The 17,995-nt window shown below is 62.0% G+C and overlaps 1 protein-coding gene across 4 annotated transcripts in view; it reads right to left on the bottom strand.

The window, feature by feature from the left end:
* NHSL2 (NHS like 2) overlaps positions 1-17,995 on the bottom strand; it is a 32,828-nt gene that overhangs the window by 12,875 nt on the left and 1,958 nt on the right. The window contains exon 1 of one of the 4 annotated variants that reach the window (XM_064159232.1): positions 6,985-7,210. The exons of 2 other annotated variants lie outside the window; for them this stretch is intronic. In XM_064159232.1, the coding sequence (XP_064015302.1) occupies positions 6,985-7,048 (64 nt within the window). In that variant the 5' untranslated portion in view covers positions 7,049-7,210. Of the gene's footprint in view, positions 1-458; positions 845-6,984; positions 7,211-17,995 lie in introns of those variants that run through there. One more of the 4 variants, XM_064159233.1, reaches the window with a different exon arrangement.

Here is a 17,995-nt window from a genome sequence, read left to right as displayed (position 1 = left end):
CAACACAGCTTTGCTGTGGGGTGCAGGCGACTCACCCCACACACAGCTGGCATCCAGGGGAGCTGGCAGCAGCCCCAGCTCTGCCTGCAAGCATGGGCACAGGGCTGCTGGAGGCTGCTCCCTGCCTGTCTCCCGGGGGACTCTGTACCTTCAACGGAGGTGCAGGCTGGCACAGTGAGCTCTGCTCCTTGCCCTGAGCAAGGTTACAGAAGCAGGGTGCCCAGACAGGGGTGGGTGCCAGCACCCTCTGCCATAGTGGGTGCTGCTGCCCTGCTGACAACTTTAGGATCTCACTGCATGCAAGTGATTGGGCAGCCTCAGGATGCCATGGGGTGAGGAGTAAGGCCAGGCTTGCTCCCGGGGAGCACTCTCCTGGTGCAAAAGCATCCCTGCAGACCTCCAACTGCCCTCCACAGGCATCCCAAGCGACCCCGCTCCACGCCAGCACCCCCAGTTACCTCCTGCCCAGGCATCCCGGATCCACAGAGAGAGGTTGGACAGAGCCATTGTGGCTCCTGCCAGCTCAGCCCAGAGCTCCGCAGAAAGCCGCCTCGAACTCCAGCTCACTGCCAAACTTTCCCTTCTCCAGCTTGCCCTGAGCTCACGCAAGCGCCGGCGATGCAGACGGTGCCAATCGGGACCTCGCCGCCGCTGCAGAGGTGCCGCTGGAGCGATGCAATGGCAGCGGAGGGCAATGCACCAGCAGCAGAGCAGCCATGGCAACCGGCACAGCGGCAAACCAGCTGCCAGCCCTGGCACACCGGAGGGCAAGGATGGAGAACTCGAAGACTGAGACGGATCCCGAGCACGGCCCAAACCCTGCCGACGCGCCACACTGCCGGTACCGCGCGTGGACGGCTTCGAGCAGCGCCCGGCCCACCGCCGGCACCACCACTGCGGCTCGGTGACGGTCCCGGTGGGACGGAGCCAAGGCGCACGCTGCTCTGCAACACGTGGAGAGGAAGAGAGAACAGCGCCCAGCAGGAGCTGGCATGGCCAAGGAACGCGCCTCCTGTCCCTACCTCGCCCCCACTGAGCTCAGGCACGGCCAGGCCGGCTGCCCACCGGGACGCGGAGCGGTGTTGGCATAGTGCCGAATGCCCGGCAGGGTCTGAAGGATGTCCCAGTGTGACACCCCACTGAACACCCACACCCCTAGTGCCATGGGCAGCCTTGCTCACTGGGCAGAGCTGCCTGTTGTGGCGGATGCGCTCGCTGTGTGCCGGCTGAAGCGTGACCAAGGTGAACCCTTGTTGGGATGGACATGCTGTGCCCTGGCCAAATTCAGACCCTCCCAGGACACCATTCCCTGTGCCATGCCTCATGGGCACATCTCCTGAGTCCTCAGCAAGGCACCACCACCACCTTCAGCCATTTGGCCTGCTGGTGGCTGAGGCTGGAGGAGTCTCAGCCATTTTAAGGGATGCCCATGCTAGCACCCCAGTGCTGCCCTGCACAGCAAGCCTGTGTGCGCCTATGCAGGTGCCCAGCAAGCCCATGGGGCACTGCAGAAGAACCTCCCTGCTACGCTGAGTCTGCTGGAGGCTCCCAGTTCTCCTCACCCTTCATTTCACACCCTGTCAGCTGACTTTTGTACAGACAAGAGATAAGGGCACTGCAGAAGCTGCTGGCAGGGGTGAGTTTGGCAGCTGTGAGGGTCTCTCAGCTGCTGGGCACAGGCTGGGTTATGTGAGAGGCTCCTGTTAAAGCCACCAGCAGCTGGACAGTCAGCAGCTTCACTGCCCGCCAGTAGGGCACAGACTTAACGTTCTGCTACGGACTCTGCCTGGCTGTCCCTGTGACAGATCTGTAAACCAGACCAAATTCCTTTCTCCACCCAGATCCCAAGTGATCCATCACCCCTGCCTCATGCCTTGTGCAGGGCAGGGGCAGAGGGCACGCGTGTGCTGCCCACAGACGGTGTCAGCCGAGACCACACGCAGACAGGCCAAGGGAGCTGGGGACATTTGGCTCTGGCAAAGCAAGCTGGGACCCTGTCAGGAGCCCTGGCAGGCAGGGCTGGTGTGTGTGCCGTGGGAAGGACTTGGCCAGCAAGCCTGGCACAGAAAAAGCCTGGCACAGCATCCACCTGCGCCACAGGGATGGGAAATGCCCACGGCCACACTTGCCATGGGGCCTGGCCAGGCCAAGAAGAACTCATGCTGCTCCCTGACCAGGGACTGAGAGACACCACTCCAGGGATAGGGCACAGGTGTGAGGCTTGGTCCTGGTGCTTCCATTACCCTGCCTCTGCCATCCTGGCACTTGGCATCCACGGCTGGCAGGATGGGATGCTCAGAGCCTTTCTCCCCAGCAGCCCAGCTTCCCCCTCAGGTCACAACCCTCACTCCCATGTGCTTCCCAGCTAAAACTTTTCCCTGAAAACCTTAGGAAACCCAGCATGGCACCCTGCCAGCCCCAAGCACCCTGGCACAACATCACCACACACCATGGCCAAGAGCACCCCTGGGACAAGGTGGCCAAGCCCAGCTACCTGCCAGCACTGCCCCGGCACTGTCCCCAGCCTGGCTAGGATCACACAGCAGGGCTCGGGCACCCAGTGCCAGGCTCACAGCTCTCTCCCTGTTGCGTGGGCTGCCTGTGGCAGAGGCTGCAGCCCCTTGCTGTGGGCAGGGGTGCTTCCAGGAAGGGGCCATTTCCCCTGTGCCCGGCTGGTTTTACACTCTGTGGAGCTGGGACAATGCGAGGAAGTGGCCTGAGAGGGGAACGTGGCCAGGCCCGGGGACAAAGGGGCCCGAGATGTGAAATCAGCCCCAGCAAGGGCCACAGCTGGCTGCCCTCTGTCCCCACTCCTGCCACCACCAGCGAGCCGGGGCTGCTTGGAGGGCATACCATGGGGCCAGGCAGATTTGTCCCAGCTCAGCCCCAGCCCCAGAAGTGGCCAGTGGGACACAGGGGTGGGGGTCTCTGCTTTCCTGGTGGTGCAAGGATTTGAAGGGATGGGGATAGCCCACAGCTGGGGACAGGCAGGACAAGACCTCTGCTGCCAGGCGGCACCAGCCCTGCAGCTCTTGGACAGGCTACAGAGATGAGAGCCTGCGGCCACAGCTCACCCCAACCCAAGGGCTTGTCCTGCAGAGCAAGCAGTGCCTGCAGCCCTCACCACCCTTGCTGCACACTGCCAGCCCCTCTCCATGCTGCCCATGCTGCCCACGCAGTCCACCTTACCTCCCCGCTGCCAGGGTGCCAGCAGCCACTCCACCTTGGCCATGGCGGCGGGCGCAGGGACAGGAGCTTGCTGCTTGCTTCGAAACCAGGCGGAGAGCAGCGAGCTCCCAGCTCCAGCCCGCGGGAAGAGGAAGCGACCAGGAACTGGCTGTTGGAGCCAGCGCCACAGCCCATTGTCCGGCCACGGCCCCTCTTCCTTCCCCGCCACCGGCCCGGTGTGCTGGAGGGGACGTGGTCTGCATGGCCCAACCTCTGTCTGCCCACTCTGCAGGTATTCACCCAGGGTCCTGAACAGGTGATGGTTCCGAGGGGTTTGTCCCTCCCACCGGACACCCCTCCTGCGGCGCTCCAAAAGGGAATGGGGTCCTGCAGGCAAGGGCAGGCTGGGCTGCTCCTGGCTGCCATGGGACCAAAGCATCTCTCAACCATGGCTGGAGCGGCAACTGGCACTACCCAAACGCCGCAGGTGATACAGGGGGCACCAGCAGGTGGTGGCTTTTCCCGTCCAGCACAGCGTGGCAGTCCCTGTGTGTCCCAGCTGGAGCAGCTTCACCTGGAAGACAGCAGCCTGGGAGCCAGTACCCCAGAAGCCTGACGCTGCTCCCGGCTGAGCCCAGCCACTCACTGCCCAGCCCCCCCCACACCTGTTGGCTAAAAGCAGCCAGGGGGCTCTTTGGGGACTCACCTGACCTTGCCCTGGGAGCCATAAAAGCCCCCAGAGCCCTCAGAGCCTCCTCTCACTTTGGCTCCTTCCAAAAGGCAGCAGCAGCAGCTCCTCAGGGACCACTTTCCCAGTGCCCCGGGGCTTTGTAGAGCTGAGCTGCTTCTCCCAGAGGATAGAGGCTCCTGGGAGCTGGCAGCAGAGATGAGAACACAGCCTGGAGTCCTGGCTTCCTTCGGGAAGAGGCTCTGGGAGCAAGTGCCTCACCAGGGCTGGTACCATCCACCCCTGTGCCAGGCACCCAGAACCACTGCAGACCAACATGATGGGATGGGAAAGGCTGGCAGACAGCAGCAGAGCTCATCTGCAGGTGGCTCCCACAGACTAGGGGACAAGTAGAGCTGTCCCAAAGAACAGGGACAAGAAGACCTTTCCCTCTGTTTCTTCAGGGATCCCACCCTGTGCTTACAGCTCTGACACAGTAACTGGGCAGCTGCCTCCCAGCCCCACCAGAGCACTGGGCACAGAGACCTGAGAACTCATGGCATTGGCTCCAGCAGCCTGTGGGCACGCTGCCTTCTCCAGTCAGACTCTCTGTGAAGCCACCACACTCACAAGGTCACATCCTGGTCTCAGCAGCAGCCTGCTCGGCAATTCTGATACATGAGGATGGGGGGGGTGGGGGAGTTGGAGATCCAAGCACCTCAGAGGACCACCAAAGCTGCTCTTGGCTGAGTGGGTAGAGCTAAGATTCACTCCCCCCCAGACACACACATCCTTTCCAGCCTTGGGGACACTGGAAAGCTGGAGTTTACCCATCAGAGATGTCACATAAAGATCCCTCCGTGTGCTGTCTGTGCCTGGGGCAGAATGATCCTGGCTGAGATGAGGAGAGACACCTCCTGGTACCGCAGGTGCCTGCTCTCTTCTCCCAGCCCCATCAGTGGCCCAGACCCACCGCAGGGCTGCTGCTTATCAAGTTTCAGCTCCCTCCCCTCGCAGATAAGCTCCAGCCTGGACCTGCCGGAGCCTCTCCACAAGAACGCCTGCGTGCAGTTGCTCAGGAATGCCCAAGCCACTGAGCTCCCAGCAGCTCCAAGGCCAAACAGCCTGGGAGCACTCAAATGCTTGCCCCAGCTTCATGCTCAAGATGAGCCTTGGGCTGTCTAGTGCCAGACCCTCTGCTGCCGAATCCCAGCTGCCAGGTGCAGCACTGTGCCTCCCCAGGGGAGGCCAGGCACTAGCAGATCTGCTGGAGATCTCCAGTGCCCTAGGACAGAGAGGAACTAGAGGACAGAGCTGAACCAGTCCTTCCCAGCTGTGCCAGAGAGATGACCTGCAGCTCCCTCTGGCAATGCAAAATAGTCATGAGCCCCGGTCCCGCTCTGAGCTGCAGCAGACACAGCTGCAGGGAGTTGGATGAGACAGGCAGGAGCAGGACAGCATGCCATGGCCACCTCAGAGTACAGACTCTGCCAACTCCTATGCCCCACGAGGCAGGAGCCAAGGATGATGTGCTGGGTACTGACCAGCACAGCAGCCTGCGTGTCACAGACTGATTTGGGTTGGAAGATCATCTAGTTCTAACCCCCCGGGCACAGGCAGAGACACGTTCCACTACAGCAGGTTGCTCAAAGCCCCATCCGTCCTGGCCCTGACCACTCCCAGAGAGGGGGAATCCATCCCTCTGGATCCACCAGACCCGTGTCCTTCCCGGTGCCTTAGCACCCCAAAGCTCCCTTGCCCCATCGCGGCAGTTGCTGCGGCAGAGGCAGCACAATTCAGAGACAGGCTGCACCCCCACCCCCTCTGCCCGCTCACTGCCGAGCTGTGACAGTCACTTGGGCTGTGACAATCACTCCCCATTTTCTTGCAGCTTCCAAGTGCTTTTCCTGAGGTCTCTCAGAGGGCTGGCAGCTCCTGTTGCTGTCTTGGGTCCGGGAGCAGAGTCAAAGCCCTGGGTGTCTGGAAAAGGGTTGCTGAACTGCCCAGGCCAGCCAGGGGACACAGGAGTGACCAGACAAGTCCTGCTTGTTCCACCCAGTCTCTTCAGAGGGCACCCGCCCTGAGCTGCCCACTCCCAGCTCAGAGAGAGCCCTGTGCCTGCTCTGCTGCCCACTAATGCCCAGCAGGTCTGCAGGGCTCCCTGACTGCCCTGGGCCACTTGTGCTACAAGGGCCCTCAGACGGCCACCACCCTCGCAGCAGGTGGGAGAAGGGAGTGGGTGGGGATGTCTGCAGGCACATGGGTCCCTACCAGGGCAGGACCTGCTACGGAGCCAGCCGGTGCCAGGGCTGCCCAGGGCTGGCTCCCCATGGTTGGAGCTGGCTCCCCACAGCCCAGGGCTGACTCCTCATGGTTGGAACTGGCTCCCCACACCCTGGAACTGGCTCCCCACTACCTGAAGATGACTCCCCATGGCTGGAGCTGTCTCTCCACACTTTGAACCTGGCTCTCCATGGTTGAAACTGGCTCCCCAAAACCTGCAGCTGGCTCTCCATGGTTGAAGCTGACTCCTCAGTGCTCAGAGCTTCCCCCCACACACACACTTTGAGGGGGGTTGCCCACAGTTGGAGCTGGCTCCCCACTGCCTGGAGCTGGTTCCCTGCAGGAGGATCTGTTCCCCCACTGAATGCAGCTGGCTCCCTGCAGCCCAGGAATGGCTCCCTATGGTTGAAGCTGGCTCCCCAGTGCTCAGAGCTTCCCCCACACGCACTTTGAGGCTGGTTGCCCACGGCTGGAGCTGGCTCCCCACTGCCTGGAGCTGGTTCCCCAGAGTAGGATCTGTTCCCCCACTGCTTGCAGCTTGCTCCCCACAGTCCGGGGATGGCTCCCCATGGCCAAAGCAGGCTCCCACCGGTCGGAGCTGGCCCCTCGCAGCCCAAGTGGGGGTCAGCACCCATCCCACGCACCAGAGGATTGCACAGGCCCCCATCGCCAGCCCCGTTCCCGTCCGTCCCCGCTAAGCCCCTGCCGGAGGTGACCTCTCCCCGTGTCCTCCAAGCGACCCAGCGGGGCCGGTAGCCCGGGGGATGGGGAGGACTGGAACCGCGGCAAAGCCTCGGCGGGGGCGGCGCGGGGGAAGCGCCGGGAGCGGGTCCGATCCCGTCCCGCCCCGTCCCGGTGCCCGGTACCTGTTGCTGAGCGCATCCTGCCCCGCCGCTGGCTGCGCGGCCCCTTCCGCTGCGCGTTGCCCATCCTCCGCCGCTCGCCCGGCCCCGGTGGTCACCGCGCCACCGCCCCCGGGCCGCTCCCCTCCGGCTCCATCCCGGCCCCGCCACCGGGCCCGCCGCGCCGAGCCGGGAGGAGGAGGAGCCGCCGGGCCGGGCCGAGCCCAGCCGGGCCGCATCGCATCGCACCGCACCGGGCGGCCCCCGCCCCGCCGCACCGGCCCCCGACCGCCCCCTCGGAGCCGCCCGCCCGCCGCGCCGGAGCCAACGAGCCCGAGCCCAATGGCGGCGGCGGGGAGGGAACCGGGTTGGGGGCGGCGAGGGGCTGGGCAACCCCTGGGGCCGGGGGTGGATGGAGAGCACCGGGTGGGGATGGGTGAGGGGGCACAGGGACTGGGTGGGGGGAACCGGGAATGAATGGAGGATACCGGGGATGGACTGGGGGGGGGGGGGGGGCACCGGGACCGGATTGAATGTCACCGTGACCGGGGGTGGGTGCTGGGCAGTTGGGACTGGGCAGCCCCGCAGGGCAATAGGGCTGAGTGTGGGGCTCTGGGGATGGAGGTTAATGTGGGGGCATTGAAGCGGGGCCAGGACTGCCTTGGAGGTCCTGGGGCTGTGAGTGGATGGATGGAGACTGGGAAGTTCCAGGGTGATGGGGCTGGGTGGGGAGCACTGGAGCTGGAGGTGCATGAGGGGAGGACTGAGACTGGGCATGAGTGATGGGGGTGGTGGGCACCAGGACTAAGCAATGGTGTGGGGCTGGACGTGGGGGTCCTGGGGCAGAGCAGCTCCCACAGGGTGACGGGGCTGGGTGGCACCAGGACTAAGCATCATCCTGGGGTTGAAAATGGGTCAGAGAGGTCTTGGTGCTGTGGGGATCCTGGGTAGGCCCTGTGGAGTAGGAAGGTGGGCAGGAGATGGATGGAGGCAGGGAGCAGATGGGGGACAGGAGATGCAGGGTGGGCTCTTGGGGCTGGCATCCCATGGGGAAGCTTGTGTGACAGCCATGAGACACTGCAGGAGCCAGACCTGCAGGTGTTGGGGTGTCTGGCAGGACAAACAGGGGGGTGTCTCTGGCTGCCAGCACCCCATCCCTGGCACTGTGCATCTTGGGCAGTGCTGTATCCACATAAAGCTGTCGTGGGGGACCCCCAAAAGAAGGCCACACACCTGGCTCAGCCACTACCCTTGGGGTCCTTCTATCCCCAGCCCCATAACCCCCTGATGGGGAAGAATCCACTCACAGGTTGGAGGAAACTGAGCTTTGTGTGCCCTGGGCTGCAGCGAGTGAGCACTGCCTGCACTCTGTGCCAGCTGTGCCCAGCAGCACTCAGCCTGGCCTGAGCCAGCCCTGCCAGGCCAGAGCAGATCTAGGCAGCCACAGAAGGGCCCAGAAAGCGCCGGGAGGTTGTTATGGAAACAGCCACAAATTGGATCAGTACTCGGTGCGAGGAGCGGGTGTGTGACTGATGTGGCAGTGGGTGGGTGTGACAGCCGCAGCGCTGCGGGGGCACCATGCTGGCACCCCCGGCTCCATGCCGTGCCCCCGTGCTGTGCCCCCGTGCTGGGCAGGGCTGCGGCAGTGCCCCGGCTCATGGGGACAGCCTGTGCTGGGGCTGTGGGCAGCGTGGGCGTGCGCCCACCTCGCCCCGGGCTCCACATGTTCTCAGGGAAGATGAAGGATGGAGGCGAGCCTGGGGGGGGGGTCTGCAGGAACACCACCCAGAAAATGCTGCCTCCAAAGCGCCCCCAGCCAAGCCAAGGCTTGGTGCCACAGAGCCACGGAACCACAGAACGTTTGGCTTGTAAGAGACTTTCCAGATCACAGAGTCCAACTGTTACCCCAGCACTGCCAGGGCACCACCAAACCATGGCCCTCAGCACCACATCCCCGTGGCTACAAACTCCCCCCACCCCAGGGATAGGGACCCCACCACTGCCCTGGGCAGCTGGGGACAGGTCTGGACAGCCCTCAAGGGGAAGAAAATGTTCCTCATGTGCAACTCAAACCTCTCCTAGGGCATCTTAAGGACATTTTCTCTTGTCCTGTCACTTGTTCCTTGGGAGAAGAGACCAAGCCCCTGCCTGTCTACAGCCTCCTGTCAGGGAGTTGTAGAGAGCCAGAAGGTCTCCCCTCAGCCTCCTCGAGACTAAACAACCTCAGTTCCCTCAGCTGCTCCTCACCAGCCCTGTCCTTCAGACCCTTCACCAGCTTTGTTGTCCTGCTCTGTACCCTCTCCAGCTCCTCAATGCCCTCCTTGGAGTGAAAGGCTCAAAACTGAACCCAGGATTCAAGCTGTGGCCTCACCAGTACTGAGTACGTGAGGACAATCCCTATTCTGGTCCTGCTGGCCACACCATTGCTGATCCAAGCCAGGATGCTGGTGGCCTTCTTGGCCACCTGGGCACACACTGGCTTATCTTCAGCTGCTACTGACCTACGCTCCCAGGTCCTTTTCAACCAGGCACAGTGGCACCTCTGCCAACAGCCCAGCTGTGGGTTCTGAGGTCCACAATTCAACACCATGATTCTGTCCACACCTTGTCCCAGGGAGCTCAGTGTGCTACTCCTCACCCCGAGCTCCTCAGCCCAAGCAGCAGGGTCCACACCAATGGGGCCTGGGAACGCAGGAGCACACAAGTGGCTAGGAGCACCCCAAAATGTCCTGGCTGTCCGCTGCAAGCATGGAGATGGGGAGAAGCCCATGCTGGTGGCTCTGGCTGGCTGTTGTCACCGGGGGCAGCTCAGCTCCCTGTTCCCAGAGGAGCAGAGAAGGCAGCAGCTCCTCTGGAGCACCACAAGCACTCACTGCAGGGACCAGCTGGTTACATGCTGGCCAAGAGACCACGTTCCACAGCGCAGCGAGGCTGATGAGCTCACTGGAGAACAACGGCCTGGGCTGGGCCAAGGCTGCCGAGTGAGGCCAGGGCTCTGAGCCCCACACAGGCACTGCTCAGAGCCAGCAGCACCCCATCCCTCCCAGGGGTCCCAAGGGCTCCCATGTCTCAGCCAGAGGGGTCTCACATCCTGGCCAGGTGGTCCCATATCCCAGTGAGGGGGTGCCAGATGGGGCACAACCATGGGCACGGTCCCAGCTGAGCTGGAAGACTCCCAAACTCTGTGCCTGGCAGCGCCTCTGATGCCCCACCGAAAGTGACCTCCTGCCCCACCAGGCGCTGGCAGGGGAGCTGCCAGCAGCCCCTGAAGGGCTGGGCTAGAGCAGCAAAAGCTGGGCTGGAGCTGCCATGCCACCTCGCGTCCCCTCCGGGTTCTGCATTCCTGGGATTCCTCCAGTGTATAACATATTTCCTTGCCCCATGTGCCGGGAGTGCCAGCGGCGTGACCTGTACTTCCCAGGACAGGGCATCTCCCGCAGTGCCCCCAGTGCCCCCCGTGCTCTGGGTGGGCTCACGGCTTCAGGGACCAGCACCCTGGCACCCACCCACCGGGCAGCCGTGTTCCAGCAGCTTTAGGGTGGGCATACTGGAGAAGCAAGCCCTGCAGGGGGCTGCATCGGTGTGCCCAAGCTCCAGAGCTCAGCATCATGGTGCCCAGCTGGCTTATGGCTGTGCCACAGCCAGGCTCTTTGCTAGGCTCAGGAGGGCAGCTCTGCACACCCCCCCTGCCCTCCTCAGCTGCTCAGGGGAGGGAAACCAGGGTGGGCTCAGCAACCATGACCATCTGATGACCATTGTGCTACCAGCACAGGACAACCTGTGAGGCCTCTGATGCACATGCAGAGATTGAGCCCAAGGGGACAAGGGGATCCTGCCCATGGTCACCCCAATCACCTGCACCCCCAGCCACCCAAGAGCTTCCCCTGTCTCAGGAAAGCTAATTGCACCCCAAAACGTCTGTGCCAACACAGACGTGGTGTGACACCATCACCAGTCCTTGTCATTAAAAAGCCCAGCAAGTGAGACATGGGGTGCCAGGCGTGGCAATGGCACTGCCCCCAACATGACCATCAGGTCCCTCAGCACCTCTGCCCACCCTGCTGGGCTCCCTGGGGCTGCCTCCTGTCCCAGCCTGAGTGGTGGGAAGAGAAAGGACACATCCAGCACTATGGCTAGGCATGGGCACTGCCCAGGGAGCAGAGGCCACTGCATGTCCCCAGGGGGCTCTACCTGCTGCCACAACGGATTAGCCCTCAGATAGCATGTGAGGAGGTGTACAGCCAGCCTCATCCCACCATCCCCATTGCCCAGCACAGGGGGAGCCAAGCTGGTGACTTGCCCATCCCTGGCTGTGTAGGCACCCTGAGGACGCCCACTGCCAGCCCCTACCACCTTTGGAGACAGCTGCCCACCCCATGCCATGCACTCATCAAGCTCCCAGCCCTTGCCTCAGAGCAGGGCTGGCAGTCCAGAGGGACAAGAAGGACAAAACTTCTACATACCCAGCTCTGTCTGCTCCTCTTCCTCCCCTGGCCAGGATCAGAGGTTACCCCGTGCCCAGCAGCCTCTCTCAGCCCCCACAGGCACCCACGGGGCGAGCTGGCAGGCGGCAGCAGGGAAACGGCCGCGGCGCCAACTCTGCCGCTGGCTGCCGCTAACTGGCTCCAGGTTTGCTGGAGAAGGGCTGGATGGAAAAGCTTCTCCCACCCAGCCCAGGCCCTTCTTAAAGTCGCAGCTACACAGGCCTGCTGCGAGTCACACGGAGGCTGCCAGCTCCTGGGAGTCACGACGAGCACAGTGATGGCTGCGACCCCCGAGCAGGGGACACCACCCCACTGCCCTTGCTGCCAGGCCATGCCATGGGCAGCACCAGCCTCCCCTCTCCTGCTACTGCCGGGGGTGGGGCATCAGGGTGAAGAGACTCCGGTTTGGAGTGGCTGGAGCAGCCCTCCATGCCCATCTGTGGGGAGGGGGCAGCCCCTCAGTGCTCCCCATAGCAGCAGCAAGAGCACCAGGCTGAGGTACGGGCAGGGGAAGGGGCTTTAGGAGACCACCACCAAGACAGAGACAGGCAGCTCAGCTTGGCACAAGCTACCAGCCTGACCCTTCCTGCCTGCCCCAGCCCACGGAGCGCCCCGCGGCAGCGGGGTGACGTGTGGGGCAGCTGGGGTGACCTGCCACCCTGCCCATACCTCCTGCCATGCCTGCCAAGGGGTGAGCAGCGCCCTGGGGCCGGCAGGCAGATGTCACCGCAGCCATCTCTTGTCCCTAGGCACCCACTGCCAGCTCATGCGTGCGCTGGCCCCGCTTGGTGCCCGCTCTGCTTGCTGCAGCAGAAAATCCCTGTCAGCCTTTTCCTGCCACTTCAGGAGATGCTCTGGCAGCTCCTGCCCGTCTGCCAGCTTTGCCAAGCGATTCCTGGGCACGCAGCCCTGTCGCTTGGGCAGCGAGCTGGGCACGCTTGGGAAGGCTGTGCGTGCTCATGAGGCACGAACAGATCTGCTGTGCCCGGGATGCTGCCCAGATAGCTGCGAGGCAGCAGAGGGTGAAGGTGCCCGGTGGCGAGCCTGCCACAGCTGAGACACGTGGCAGCCCTGGGTGAAAGAGCTGATACATCGCTGATACGCTCCCACCGGCCGCCGGTGTGTGGGGCTGTGTTGCACGAGGTGGAGCTGTCACCCCCAGCCCTGATGGTGCGGGAGGGTCTGGAGGACCTTAGGCAGCAAAAGCAGCTCTGTCCCACTGCCACCACTTGACTTCCTTCAGCCAGACACCATCATCTCTGATCCTAACCTGCCAAGCAGCAACCCGGGTGAAGACAACCCATCCACCTCTCCCTACCAGCAACATCCCAGCTGCTTCAGAGGAGCTCAGGTGCCCTCTACCCGAGCCCACTTGGGTACCTGCCAATCAGCTCAGCTTCTGGCTACATCCCACTGCTGCCCACAGCCAGCAGGTTTCTCTCCTAGCGATGGAATGAGCTGGAGGATCTCCAAAGAAAGAGATTCAATGGGATGAGCTGCAGTGAGTCCAGAGAAGGGCAGGCAAGCTGGTGAAGGGTCTGGAGAGCAGTGCTGGTGAGGAGCAGCTGAGGGAACTGGGGGTGTTCAGCCTGGAGAAAAGGAGGCTGAGGGGAGACCTTCTGGCTCTCTACAACTCCCTGAAAGGAGCTTGGAGCCAAGTAGGTGTTGGTCTCTTCTCCCAAGGAATAAGTAACAGGACAAGGGGAAATGGGCTCAGGTGGCCATAGGAGAGGTTTAGGTTGGACATGAGGAACAATTTATCCCTCATAAGAGTTGTCCAGGCCTGTCCCAGGCTGCCCAGGGTAGTTAGTGGTGGAGTCCCCATCCCTGGGGGCATTTCAAAGTCATGTAGATGTGGTGTTGAGGGCCATGGTTTGGCGGTGATCTGGCAGTGCTGAGCTAAGAGTTGGATTCCATAGTCTGAAAGGTCTCTTAGAGCCCAAGTGTTCTGTGATTCCATGATGCCCATCTCCCAGAAGCCCTTTCCCAAAGCCATCAGCCCCAGGCTTGCTGGGCAGCAGGCACTCAGCAGCACCCCATGGCCTTGGGGGCGACAGGCATACAGAGCCATGCCAAGGCAGGGCACCTGGCTTGCTCCCACGCAGGCAGCCCCTCACCAGTGCCCCCAGCAGCCCACGCGTCGCCAGAGACAGACGAAACCACCCAGGAGGCTGCTGGCTGCCAGCTGCAGCTGCAGGGGGAGGGAACACCCTGAGAAGCCTCTCCAGCACCGGCCCAGGGTGCATCCAGGACCTGGATCTGCACAGGGAGACCTCCTCCCTCTGCCTGCCTGTATAGGAACCCCTGGGGTGGTGATGGGCAAGCCCTGCCCAGGGAGATGAACAGGAACCCCTTTCCTTTGGGATTGCAGAGCACAGGAGCCATGCACCAACTGAGGTTCCTCAGAGCAGCTAGTGTGTGGCACTGGTGGCACAGGTGCCAGCGCCCACCATATGCCCAGGAGCCCTTTGTCTGCAACGGGCCCACGTGTGTGCCCTCAGACACAGTGATGGAATCCCAGACTGTTTTGTGCCTTCAAAGTCATACCCAGTGCAGTCAGCAGGGACACCTGCAGCTAGAGCAGGCTGCTCAGAGCCACAACCAACCTGACCTGCAACGGTGCCAGGGATGGGGCATCTCCCATCTCTCTGGGCAACCTGACACAGGCTTCTCACAACCCCCGGTGCCAAACATTTCTCCCTTCTCCCCAGTCTCAATCTCCCTCTTTGAATTCAAACCATCACTCCTTGTCCTGTCACAACAGGCCTTGATCAAAAGTCTGTCCTCAGCTTTCTGATCAGCCCTCTGAAGTCTTGAAAGGCCACCAGGAGGTCTCCCTTAAGCCTCCTCTTCTCCAGCCTGGACAATCCCAACTCTCTCAGTCTGGTCTCACAGCAGGGGCATTCCAGCTCTCAGACCCTTTGGCTGGCCTTGCTCCAGCACACAGCACACATGTGGGCCAGGGGCACAGGGTGTCCTGCTGTCCCCATCCTCCTGCCTGGCCATGGGAACACTGAGGCAGGGCTCAAGTTGGAGATGGCAAATTTCCACCACCAGCAGTTGCTGGGAATCCACTCCTTCCCCAGGCTGCTCTGAGCTGCCCTCGTTAACTCAAGGATCTAACGATCTACTCCTGCTCCCTCCACTCCCTACCATAACCAGACTCTCCCCCACTGCCTCTACTGAGGCTCCCAAAGCTGTGCCCACCTGCCAGCCATGGTACCATGCCAGGCTGCTGTGCTGAGATCCACCACTATGCTGCTGGGTACTCACCCAGAGCGCCTTGCATGCCACTGCCAGCACCCAAAGCACCAGGCTGTTGCCCTGCCAGTGGCATCTTCCTGGGCAGCTGTCTTCACTGCCAGAATGAGTGCAGGAGGAGGGTGGCAGAGATGCTGGCATGGGGAGCAGGAGAAATGAACTCTGCCCATCCAGTGCTGTGCCAGCTCTCACTCCATCCAGGCTTTGTGCTGTGGGGTGCTGGGCACAAGGTAGCCAGGGAGCACAGACCATGTACCCATGCTAAGGGACTGCTGGACTCCTAAGCAGTTGGGAGAGGTCTCTGGTAGGTCCCAGTGTCCCCTCGGTGCCCATCAGGAGCAAAGCAGCAGGTGCCCAGCATGCACAAGGCTGGCACATGAGCCCTTGGTGGCCACCTCCTCTTGGGCCTCTGTGCATTTCTTGCTGGGTGATGTGGGTCCTGAGGACCTGCTGCCCTGAGGGACCTGCTGTCCCAGGGGCCACAGCCCAGCTCCCCAGGAGAGGCCACCAGCCCCAGCTCCCAGACGGATCTTTCCCAAAGGGGACCCCAGGATGGAAACCTTTCCGACCAGAAGCAGGATTTGGGTCCCTCTCAGCAGAAATCCCACCCCTAGCAACACCCCAGCACGGAGGGAGGGGTCGTGACAACAAACTGGAGATCCCACCCTCAACACCAGCTCCTAAGATGTCCCCCCCGAGCAGGAACCCATGGGCAGGCTGTGCCAGGGGGAGCTGCCATCACGCAAAAGGCCAGCCGGGGCTGAGGTTCGCTTGCAGCCGCTTCAGCGGCAGAGGAACCCTGCTGCAAGGTGGGGATGGTGTCCTGGAGAGCAGCTCTCGGCCCGCCAGCGCCGCCGGCCACCAGCCAAAGCGCATCGCAGCCACCCGCCCGCGCCGCCGCAGCCGGATCCCGTTAAGAGCGAGGGTGCGGCTGCTGCTCCCCCTCCCCTGGCCCTGCAGCCAGCCAGCCTCGCTTGGCTTCCCGCTTCCCGCCTGCTTCTCGGGGCTTTCGGGGAGCTCAGCCTCCCCTCCCACGCTGAGGTCACTGCTGGCAGGAAAAAGCAGCAGAGAAAGGCCCACGGAGCTCTGGGAGGGTTCTGGAAGGCTGCTCAGCCTGACAACCCACCACATCGCTGGGTTTGCAAGGTGGGTGCCTCCACAAACTGCTTCAGCTTTGCCACAGGGGCAAGCAGCCTTCACCTCACACTGGCCACAGCCTGTTCTGATGGCCAAGCTGCCCTGTGGCAAGTGTCCCTTCCTACCAGGCAGGGACCAAAGCCACATCTCTCTCCAAATGGACCCTTCTTCTCCCCTTGGTTTGGGGCATCTCCTTCCCCATGGCTCTGGCTCTTGGCATCTCTGCCCTCAGCTGAAGGACCTTGACCCCATGGAGAGCAGCTGGTGAAGGTGGCTGCATGGCCAGACAGAGCAGGGCCCCCAGAATGGAGCCCTGGAGTGCAGGAGGCTCACAGGGGCGCACTCCTGGGAGAGTCGTGACTGTGAGAGGTGGTTTCAGCTGAGGGCTGAGGGCCAGCCCAGCCACTCCAGCCTGGCAGGACACTCGAGCAGGCCAGCAAGAGCTTTGTTCTTTCTTTGACACCAGTGACAGGATCTGGGGAAATGCCTGTGCCAGCCCTTACCCAGCCACGAGGAGAGAGATGGGTGAGAGGCACAGGGACACAGCTCAGGGCTGGCTGATGCTGTCTCATGGCCTGTTCCAGAGACAAGGCTGAAGGTCAGAGCCTGCTGAACATGAAAGCAGCCAACAGCTCCTCCTGCCAGCAGAGCCCAGGGCTCGTTCCAGAGCTCCATCCCCACAGCTCTTTGGGGATGAGATGAAATAGCTCCCGGCGCCAGGCTCCGTCCTCCTCTTCCTTGATAGGATTTATTTCCAGAGCTGCTGTGTCCCAGTGGGACCAGAATTAGCTGAGAGTGCTGGCTCCTGTCACCCAGCCACTGCCCATGGAGCTGTGCCCTGGCTCAGTGTGACAGCCAGGGAGTACCAGGGGCTTCCCTGGGCTGCAAAAGGACCCCATGCACTAGCTGAAGAGTGGGGTTCAGTGCCACTCCAGGTCTACTTGTCTCCATGCCCCGGGAAGTGCCCAGCTCCCTGCTGTCACGCAAAGGACGATGAATAAGAGCAAGTGAATCTGTCAGCCCTGGCTCTGCTCTCACGTTGGGAACAGCCACACAGTCACCCCAGGCCCCCTGCTGTGATGGTCCTCTGGCTGCAGCCACACTGCTAGCCAGAGTCAGGGAATCTGTTGTGGAATCATGGAATCAATCGTGGAAGCACAGAATCAAGCATGGAAACAGAATCAGTCATGGAATCAATCATGGAGTCACGGATTCAGTTATGGACTCAACCACGGAATTACAGAATCCCAGGTTGGAACAAACCTCAAGGATCATCTGGCCAAACCTTTCTTGGCAGAAGCACGGTCTAGTTAATATGGCTCAGCGCCAGCAGCTCCTCCTCCTGATGAGGAAAACAAGGAAGCTCCCACCAGCCTCCAGACAGACAGACGGACACATCCTGCCGCACGGCTGTCACTCCAGCTCCCCATCTGTGGGGCTTCCCTCACTGGTGAGGAGACCCATGGCTTCAACCAAAGCCAGGTGCTGGCTCCTGACCCAGCTGAGGGCATCAAAACCTGGGAGCTGAAGCAGCATGAGGACCATCCTTGGGAAGAGCTCCCACTTGATGGAAAGGCCCCAGGAAGTCTCTGGCACCCAGTGTGAGGTGTCAGCAAGGAAGGGACTAGCCTGGCCCAGCAGAGATTGCAGAGAGCAGGGCTGGTGCTGGCTCCAGGATGGCTCCTGCTCGCTCCAGGTCTGATCCATTGCTGTCCTCACAAACTGCTCAGCTCAGCTGTGACACATCACCTGGCTGCATGACAGCTACACCAGAGCATGTCTGGCCCTGGGTGACTTTCCCCCACATCTCCCAGGGACAAGACAATGGGGTTTAATTCCAGTTTAAAAGAAGCAAAGTGATTTTTGCCACTGGATCCTCTTCAAGAAATGGAAATGGAAATGAAAACAAACCCCCAGCCTCTGAGTCGGGTATTGCTGATCACTTGCTCCTCACCCCTAAGACCCTGCAGCTTGGTGCCAAGCCCCACTTCTCTGACCCCCAGCCAGCTCAGAGCCACCCCCAACATCTGCAGGCATGCACATTCACGGGGCTCTAAGGAGGAGGTGATGATTTTCCCACTGCACGTCACACATCACTTGCAGCCTGCTCAGATGTTGCTCTAGGACAAACCTCAGGCACATGGCATGAACCT

Source organism: Pogoniulus pusillus, chromosome 19 (assembly GCF_015220805.1).
Source record: "Pogoniulus pusillus isolate bPogPus1 chromosome 19, bPogPus1.pri, whole genome shotgun sequence".
Taxonomy (NCBI): domain Eukaryota; kingdom Metazoa; phylum Chordata; class Aves; order Piciformes; family Lybiidae; genus Pogoniulus; species Pogoniulus pusillus.
Note: the sequence above shows the minus strand (reverse complement) of the source record. Positions and strands in the feature narration are given on the sequence as shown.